The sequence below is a fragment of the Centropristis striata genome, chromosome 24 (assembly GCF_030273125.1).
Source record: "Centropristis striata isolate RG_2023a ecotype Rhode Island chromosome 24, C.striata_1.0, whole genome shotgun sequence".
Taxonomy (NCBI): domain Eukaryota; kingdom Metazoa; phylum Chordata; class Actinopteri; order Perciformes; family Serranidae; genus Centropristis; species Centropristis striata.
In genome coordinates this window covers 7,209,188-7,219,160 of record NC_081540.1, presented here as the reverse complement: position 1 = coordinate 7,219,160, position 9,973 = coordinate 7,209,188, and the positions used below count along the sequence as shown (strand labels likewise).

The following is a 9,973-nucleotide window of genomic DNA, read 5'->3' as shown; positions in this document are numbered from 1 at the left end:
CTTTAATTTCCCGCATGAAAGCCTCTTCAACTTGTCATATTTTTTTTCTGTTGGTACCATAACAAACTGTTGTAATGTTTCTGTAACTGAGGTCTGAATCATCCACTAAACCTTTATGTGCTTTGGTGTTCAAAGACGTCTGACGTGCAGCGATAAACACAATAAAAGGTGAAAATATGAGATTTCTTTGTCTGAGCTGCCTGTGAATAAAGACACACACACAAAGCTTGCATTCCCATCCTTTAATTTGCTGTGAATGTGGTACAATAGCATCAATGTGGAATATAAGGTGGCTGCTTTCAGAGAGAGAGGACACTGGGAAGATAATCCAGCCGGGACCAAAGTTGCTCTTTGTTTTAGTTTGGAAATAAAAGTCTGATGTAAAGCTAGTTTGTCTACTTTTGCACCTCATGTTATATTACGATACAGTATGCTATGTCACAGCTAAAAAAAACACAAGCTGGTGTTTTTATTTCTAACCCAGAAGACAAAATATGAACCTGATACGAGGAAGCAGAATGGCAATTCACAGGTTGATGAATGTCTCTGCTACTGCCTTTAAATTGACTTTGAAACTGTTTAATTTAAGTCATTCATCAAGATTATATTAACATAAAACTTCCGTGGGAGCTCCAATCAATGCACATCAAATACCGATTGGGAAAGAAATTCAAAAATGTTCTAACACTCATTAATTTCGGAGTCAAATATAAAAAGGAAACAGCACTTTAAAAGTATTATTAGCACATTTTATGGTCCTTTAATTAAAGTGGATTTTCACAGTTACAACTTTGGCCTTTCCTGATAATCAGCGCCACTCTGACTCAAACTGGGACCCTGGTCCTCACACAATGGCAACCAATCAGCTGCAAAAAAAAAAAGTTTAAAATGTTTCTTTGACAGCGTAACTCAAATATAGTGAGTTAAGAGGTTCACTGCTTAATCACAACAAATATGTTCTATCCAGAGCATATTCTCATTAACATAATAATTAAGCTCCCCCTAGAAAGATACTGAAAATACAAAAAGAAGGGAAAACACATCAAACCAAAAAGGCACCTCTGAATCTTCTCACCGACATCAAATCAGAGCAAAAACACTTTGTTACAGTACAGAAAGAAAAGGGAGTGAAAGCCAAACACAAACAGCTGCTCTCCTCTCTCCTCCACACAGCAAAGTGCGTCCTGTTAATGTTCAATGTTCTCACTCACAGCGGCACTCACTTCAGGTGTACGAACCGGAAACTGTACATGAAAAGAAATTAAACTATATATAAAAAAAAATTACCCTCAAGCAAGTGTGAAAACAGTGATCAGCTTAAGATGAACAAAAACAAGTCATCATATTATTATTTTTTTTTATCATACAGAAAGTGCTATCAGCCACCAGCGAAGAGAACCAGTGATCAAAATGATTGAAGCTTACTGTACCGATAGCAGAATGGTCCATTAACAAGGCCCTTCATTATTCACACACGAGTCGCACAAATCTCCTACAACTGCTGTTTTTGTTGTTTTCCGCCATTTTTTGGTCAACAGAGACTAAAACCAGCTCTCTAAAACACCGTTATTCACTTTGGAAGCTCATTTACACCAATGTGATGGAAATAAATATCCTGTCAGTCATTACTAAGTCAGTTCGTAACATATAAAGTTTCAATTTGTTTTGAGATAAGAAGTTATTTTGAGATACTTAGTCCTAATTTTGAGTCACTAAGTCATTACTTTAAGATGCTACTCAAAGTTTTGAGATAATAAGTCATCATTTTTCACATGCCAAGTCATAATATTGAGATATTAAGCCATCATTTTGAGATAGTAAGTCATAATTTGAGATAGTAAGTCATCATTTCGAGACACAAAGTCATTACTTTAAGATACTACTCAAAGTTTTGAGATATTAAGTCATATTTTGACATATTACGTCATCATTTTGAGATATTCAGTCATATTTTGAGATAATAAGTCATAATTTTGAGATACTAAGTCATCATTTTAAGATACTTAGTCATATTTTGAGTTAGTAAGTCATAATTTTGAGATATGAGTCATAATTTCGCGATAGTAAGTCATAATTTTGAGCAGTAAGTCAACTTTGAGATACTAATTCATAATTTTGAGATAGTAAGTCATAATTTTGGGATACAGTCATCTTTTTTTCCCCGATACTAAGTCAAATTTCTAAATAGTAAGTCACGCTTTAGAGACACAGAGTCAATTTTGAGATACTCATTCATAATTTCAAGATAGTCATTACAATATTACATTACAATACTAAGTTGTAATTTTTAGATGCCGAGTCATTATTTCAAGATATAAAAATTCATACTTTTGAGATAGTAAGTCCTAATTTTAGGATACCAAGTCATTGCTTTGAGATAATTCATTTCTCATTATTATAATAGTCTTTTTTTTAGTCTTTAATAGTCTTTTTTTCTAACAGGATCACAAGTTGAAGTTTTTCACTTTGTTTTTTTCTTCTCCTGGCTGAAACTGGTTCCCATGACTCAGTCTAATTTGTCTTGCGGACAAGAGTGTGCTAAATCTTTATGATCTTCTATCACAGCAGACAAATCAGCCTTTATATACAGTGTTAGAGAGCTGCTTCAGCTAGAATCTGTTAGTGTTTAATTCTGATGACGCGTTTTAGCTTCAGAGAGGGAAAACTTGAGCAATCGTTGGCTTTGGCGGTCCAATAAGAAGACGTTTGGCGAGCAGAAGGGAATTACTGTTGTCATTTGGCAAACAAAGCTCTCAGCAGTGACTGAGGATGTGTTTTTACCAGACACGTTGACCGAGCTTTAAAAGAAAAAGAAGCAGAAATTCTTCATATTTTTTGTTTTTGATTTGCAGCTACTTCATTGAAACAATTACTTACAAAAAAAGGTCACGTCTGCACTGTCCCGAAGCTTTTTTTTAACCGCTGGTTCTCCCAACAGAGCAAATCATCCGCCTCCAACACGGTGAGTTGTGGCACTACATGCTACAGATGGAAAAAAAAATTTACAAAAGAAAGATCAGTGATTGAGAACTACTGTTGCACAAGTTTTGTATGAACCAACGAAGAGAAAACATGTTGAAGATTTATTTGAAATAGAGTAACCGGTATTGTTAATGTGTTTGTTTTCTACTGTATGTCTTCCTATTGATAAAAAGTCGGGGTGAAGGGCGGCGACGGATGTTCTCTAGGAGGCCGGCTTCTTCAGATCCCGGATCTGTTTGATTAGGTAGGTCTTCTCGTCGTTGAACTGCTCGTCGTCCGTGCGATCCTTCTGGAAGTTGCTCAGGAAGTCGATGAGTTTGGTCTGGTTCTTGAGCAGGATGTCGATGATGGGCTGCGTCTTGTTGGGGTTCGCTACAAAAACCTGAAGGCAGGCAGAGAAAAAACAGAGAGAGTTAACCTTCTGTAGGTACTAGTTTCCATTAAAGTCAAAGTGAATTTTGAAGCAGAATTTTGAAAGAAAATTTGGGACGTTTCCATCAGCTGGTTTAGAGCAAATAAACAAAGCTGCATTAACATACTTTGGCCAGAAGATGGCAGTGTAATGTATTGCTATAGGCTAATCCATCAGTAGAAGAAGTAGACAGAAAAAACAACTTAAAAAGAGTCTGCTAATCGGACAACTTTGGAGAGAAGTCTTCAAGCTTTTCTCATGCCAATCAAAAATGTGTTGATGGAAGCCAAGGTTATTATAGTAGACGAAAACTAAGGAAATAACGAAAACTAGAATTGAAAAAACATTTTCATTTAACTAAAATTAAAAAAACAAATAATAGAATTTTAAAAGAAACATTAACTGACTGAAACTGTATTGTGTGGTTACCAAACTAACTAAAATGAACTAAGATTATAGTGAAAATGTCAACTTTTTTCAAACAGGAAACATTGGTCAATCTGTTTTTTGACACTGAGATGTTACACGACTGACTGAATTCAACTGAATTTGAAAACAAAAATTCACAACGAAATTGAAACAAAAACTAATGAAAAGTCCAAAACTATTATAACCTTGATGGGAACACAGTAACTTCTGGTTTCTGGTAGAACATTCATACATTTTATTTTGAAATGTGTTTTTTTTACCTTGAAGACATGGAAGGCCTCAAACTGGATGTTTGGGCTTTTGTCTCGTAGCAGATTCATCATCAGCTTGAGATTCTCAGGCTTGCTGATGTAGCGTGTCATCACCGTGAAGTTATGTCTGTCCAGTAGCAGCTCGCCCAGGAGCTGGAGGAGAGAGAGAGAGAGAGAGAGAGCATCACAACAAGGCAACAGAGACATTCTGTATTGAGATAAATCCATCAAATAAGATACTCGAGAATAAGAATCAATGTTAGAGTGAAACCTTTAGAGACTGCCTCTTGGTGACGTAGTTCTCAGAGTGCAGTAGCTTCTCGTAGTCTGCAAACACCTGCAATCACATAAAAAAGACCTTATACAATACATTATTAACAGTACGGTGGATTATCATTCCTTCAATGATGAAATTTGAGAAAGGCTTGTAGTTCGACATGTCTAGTTGCCTGTGTTTTGGAATTTTGTCCACAAGATCTTAAAACAAGACCAGTGAAAAGGTTTAGAACGACCTCGATGTGATGGCTCCTGTCCTCTCCTCTCAGGTCTGTGTAAACAGCCTGCAGTTGTGTCTGATTTTCAGTGAATATTTGTCATGTGACTGTCAAGTGTTGCTGAGAATTGCAGAATTTAATGTTTTTAACAGGATGTAGTTATTCCAAATGGTTTATTTTTGGCAATGTTTTAAATGAGACATGTAGAATAAAGGGATATTGGCAGAAATATCACAGTTTTAAGCTTTGTTTTGGTTACTTTTTTTAACTGAAGCTTTTGTAACTTTTATAAGGACTGTCCTGAAAAGTCCTGAAGTCCTGAAAGTTCATACTCCAGTTTTCACAGTTATTTTTCTACGATAAACTGTGTATTTTTGGCGATTTCTTGAAGAAAACATACTTTTTTAATCCTGCCAGTGGGTTCAAAGGGTTCCTCTTTGGCACTAGTTTTATGGTGAAGGTTTGAAGAAACAAAACAACAACTTGTGGTGATCTAATCAAAATGCTGTATTTTGGCTCAGGAGCAGCGTCTCCTCACAAGCATCACAGCAACATCTGTCAACATACAACGTCCAGGTTTAAAGGCAGTTTTGTGTTCAGCCTGAGACCCCTGAGGCCCCCGAGGCCCCTGGGGGTCTGACGTATGAAGGGGGCCCCTCTGCCTGCCTGACAGCACAGAGCAGAGCCTTGTTTAAAGACAAGCTGTGACACTGACAAGGCTTTCCACTGATTCCTGCAAGTCAAAAGTTTAATTCTTTCTTATTTTGATTCATGACTGGCCCTTTGAGCTCTGCACCGACTGACACCTGATCTGCTCGTGTGTCAAGCAGTCATTTAGAGCACTGTTTATGTTTACGCTTCCAAATATGGCTCGTGGCTGATGTTGCGTGAGCTACGTGGGAGGCGTGTGTGTGTGTGTTGCATGGATGTGGTCAGTGATGCAAGTTAGAGACTAAATAAGTTCCACCTGGTAACAAAATAACAGAGCAAATAACACGTGTGGCAGCTATTACATCATGTGAATCACTCACGGCATCATAGTTCTGTTCGAGATATTCAGCCACGAGCACTTTGTGTCTTGTCAGGAGATCCTGTGAATAAAGAAGCAAAAAGATATAAATAAAGTGCAGAAAATGTGTTTTTTTTATAGCTCCCGGTATGACAGGAAGGTACCTTGAAGGTGGCGAAGGCGTCGGAGGCGATGTCGAAGGTGGACATCTCCACGTAGTTGAAGAAACTGTGGAAATGCTCCGACTGAAGGACTATCCTGGCCAGGGGCTCGTGGCGGATGCACTCCCTTAACATGATCCCACAATTCAATGCTACCTGGGGCGTCTCGTACCTTCAGACACAGAGAGAGGATGTGAGTCACCTCCACCAGCCATTAGACTGTATTTACTCTGTGTGTGTGTGTGTGTGTGTGTGTGTGTGTGTCGCACCCTTTCAGCAGTATAAAGAGGACCTCTTGGTGGGAACAGAAATATTCGACAGTGGGGCTCCTCGTCCCGATCTGCCTCCTCAAGATGTTGTTGAAGATCTGACACACATCCTTCTTCCCCTGGAAACACAGACACACACACACACACACACACACACAGACACACACAGACACACACAGACACACACACACACACACACACACACACACACACACACACACACACACACACACACACACAATTAGACAACCTGTGTCCTCCTCTGTTCCTTCTTTCTTCTCTCTCTTTCCTGCAATAACTCAAACTAAAATGCAGTATGAAAAGGGCTCATGGCAGCTTCATGCAGACTCACTCTTTGCTCATTGAGGGACATTTTTGCCTTTTTTATTTTTTATTTTGCTGCGTTATTGTATATGGCGTTTACATTGGCAGGATTTGAGGTTTTTTTCTTCTTTGACGGTTGGTTGGTAGTTCAACCTCAGCTCCTATGATAAGTCTATAATAAAATGTGTCATTGAAAACAATTAGAAACAACATGTTTTGATCCTATGGTTACTGTAAAAAAATCATGCATTCCATTATACAGTCATGGAAAAAATGATTAGACCATTTTCCATGGTTTTCTTGATAATAACCAAAATCAAAATGTCTAGATATCAGCTCTTAAATTAAACTCTTATGAGCTATCATTATAGCTTATCATTATATTGTGCAACCAAATGTACCTTTAGTTGTACCAGGCATTAAAATGAACAAGAAACTGAAGAAAACAATGGTGGTCTAATCATTTTTTCCATGACTGTATCAGGCTTGAAATCCAGAACCTTGGATTCAAAATTGTAGTTTTTACTATTTCCCACCAGACTGAGCCATTTCCTCTTATTTGATGCTATTTTCCTGTTTTCCAACTGAGTTTTTGCTGCTGTGTTAGGTGTGTTAAATAGGTCATATAAAAGGCGTTGACATAAAATTGTTTCATAACTCCTTGTGGATGCTTTATGATACAAATGTATAGACTTAGTTTGAGTTTTTAAAAGGGATGCACAGGAGACGACTCTCCTCTCCTCACCTCGAAGTCTATGACCTGCAGGTTTTCTACCAGAGACAGCAGCAGGCCGCTGTTGTACAGCTCCTGGGCCAGCTGGGCCACCGTCTCAGTGTGAGGCTCCTTGTCGTTGCTGCCGTACAGAATCTCCTTCATGGACACCAAACACTTGGACACCTCCTCGGACGCCTGGAGAGCAGAGAGTGAGAGATGAAGAGGGGGTAAAAAGCTGCCTGTGGGTATTTCAGACACATTATTCTCTCCAAAGCAGTGGTGGAGTGGAACTAAGTCCTGTCATGCTTTACTTGAGTATTTCAATTTTATGTAAATTTACACATCTACTAAACAAATAAACAAAGCTGCATTAACATACTTTGGCCAGAAGATGGCAGTGTAATGTATTGATGTAGGCCAATACGCAAGTAGAAAAAGTAGACAGAAAAAACAACTTAAAAAGAGTCTAATCGGACAACTTTAGAGAGAAGTCTTCAAGCTTTTCTCATGCAAATCAAAAATGTGTCGATGGAAACCAAGGTAATTATAGTAGATGAAAACTAAGGAAATAATGAAAACTAGAATTGAAAAAACATTTTCATTTAACTAAAATAAATAATCTAAATAACAGAATTTTAAAAGAAACGATAACTAACCGAAACAGTGTTGTTTGGTTATCAAACTAACTAAAATTATAGTGAAAATGTCAACTTTTTTCAAACAGGAAACATTGGTAAATCTGTGTATCTGAGACTGAGACGTTACTCGACTATGTGAGTCGATCGCCTTCTAAAAGTTCTGCACTTCACTCCAACCAAAATTCAAAACACCTGCAGCTGCAAGAGTTAATAACCTTATTGAGGCTGAGGTGGATGAGGCAAATTTATTGTATCCTTTTGGAATCTCACACCCAACAAATTAATAAAAATAACAACTGATAAAAACTAGCAAACTCACTCTAAAAACAAATGAAAACTAACTGAAAAATTTTTTTTTTCAAAAATTCACAACGAAATTGAAACAAAAAACTAATGAAAAGTCCAAAACTACTCCACTACATTTAGAAGCAAATATTGCACTTTTTACTGCACTACATTTAGCTGACAGCTTTAGCTACTTGTCATTAAGGGATCTGAACTACACTGAACTAAACTTGAGCCTGAACTTGGCTCCTGTAGCTAATTTTGTGTCTGTTTTTCTGAGTGTAAACTGTCTTGACAGTGAAGTGTCAGGAGATGACAGGGCCAGGCTGTTCCACAATCCAATTTCACAGAGGGCTGTCACCCTCGGGCCCCTGCACACACACACACACACACACACACACACACACACACAAAGAGACAGCCACAGGAACACACTGTCCTCCTCTACCTTGTCTGTCTTCTTATCCTGTTTGACCAGGATGGCCAGGTTTTCCTTCAGGGTCCTGACGATGTCCGCCGGACTCTTGTGGGATTTACCGAACAGCGGCATGATTGACACACACTCGCCTTGGGACCTACACACACACACACACACACACACACACATAAAAGGAGCAGTCAGTGACACGCTGGATGCAGCCAAAACAGTGTGAAGTCACTCCTGCAGTCAGGACACAAAGCTGCTCCATAACATTTCTGTGACCTTTAGGAACTCGCCAGCTTTTCTAGGATACAGAATAATGGACGAGAGCCCAAATAATCTGAGTCTTTGAGGCTGACTTTAGAGGCTTAGAAAGTCTGATCATTTTCACTGTTGAATGTTGAAAATAAGCTTGTTAGCGAGTTATTTTATACCAAACTAGAAAAGCCTCTAGTAGTGTTTTTCAGTGATTTTGCAAAGTCACTCTCGACCAGGGGTCTCAAACTCAAATTACCTGGGGGCTGCCAGAGGCAGTAGCAAAATGACAAAAAAAAGACACAAAATTACAAAAAAAAAGACACAAAAATGGCCAAAAAGACACAAAATTACTAAAAAAAAAAAAAAAAAAAGGACACAAAATGACCAAAAAAAGACACAAAAAGACACAAAATGACCAAAATATACACAAAATTACTAAAAAAAGACACAAAATTACAAAAAAGACACAAAATTACCAAAAAAAAGACAGAATTACCAAAAAAGACACAAAATTATTAAAAAAGACACAAAATTATTGAAAACGACACATTATTTAAAAAAAGACATACAATTAATTAAAAAAGACCCAAAATGACCAAAAAAAGGAATTAAAGGGACCTTCCACACACAACACGGTAAAGTGCCATTCATATAAAACTCACAGTAAACTTTCATATCAAGGTGGGGGCCACAAAATATTGTCACGAGGGCCACAACTGGCCCGCGGGCCACGAGTTTGAGACCCCTGCTCTAGATAGTCAGAAACGCTGGTTAGCTTGTCGGAGCGCGTCTTAAGAATAACGGTAGTGGCGTTCAAGTCATGTGACTCTGTTGTAGTTCACTATAGCATAACGTTAGCTTTTTACCTCTGTCGGCCGCATTCAAACATCATAAAAGTGTTCATTTATGAAGATTATCCTGCAGAACAAAACATGTCAGCATCAGAAATGTGCGTTTGCCACAGAGCTTAGTATTTTCTGCAATGATCCAAAATCCATAGGAGAATTCTCATTAGACCCCATAGAGATGCTAACTTCCAGGTTGGTCTACAAAAATACTTTTCATTTCCTCTCTATAAAGGATTTGGTTGGAATCTCAAATTGCTGCGAATAGTTGCACCAGTTTCAGTTAGAAAAAGCTTCAATCTGCCTAATAATTGGTTAAACCAACACAAAAGATCTATCCCTAGTAATAGTCAGGTGAATATGGTTTTATATGATCCATATTTCATAATATGTGAGTGGGCGTCAGGTTGTATTTTGCCCTGGTGAAGTCAGAATGTCACAGATTGTTTGGTATCAACAGTTGTGAAGGTGTCGGGAGAT

General features: G+C 38.1%; 1 protein-coding gene across 1 annotated transcript; it reads right to left on the bottom strand.

Annotated features, from left to right (window-relative positions):
* Positions 1-227: 227 nt before the first annotated feature.
* cab39l (calcium binding protein 39-like) lies at positions 228-8,573 on the bottom strand. Its single transcript, XM_059327735.1, has 8 exons — positions 8,418-8,573; positions 7,077-7,241; positions 6,008-6,126; positions 5,742-5,910; positions 5,600-5,659; positions 4,346-4,411; positions 4,084-4,227; positions 228-3,364 (listed from the first exon to the last, which is right to left on the bottom strand). Exons 1-8 carry the CDS (start codon positions 8,517-8,519, stop codon positions 3,185-3,187), a joined length of 1,005 nt encoding a protein of 334 aa, XP_059183718.1. The 5' UTR covers positions 8,520-8,573; the 3' UTR covers positions 228-3,184.
* Between the last annotated feature and the right edge of the window lie 1,400 nt (positions 8,574-9,973).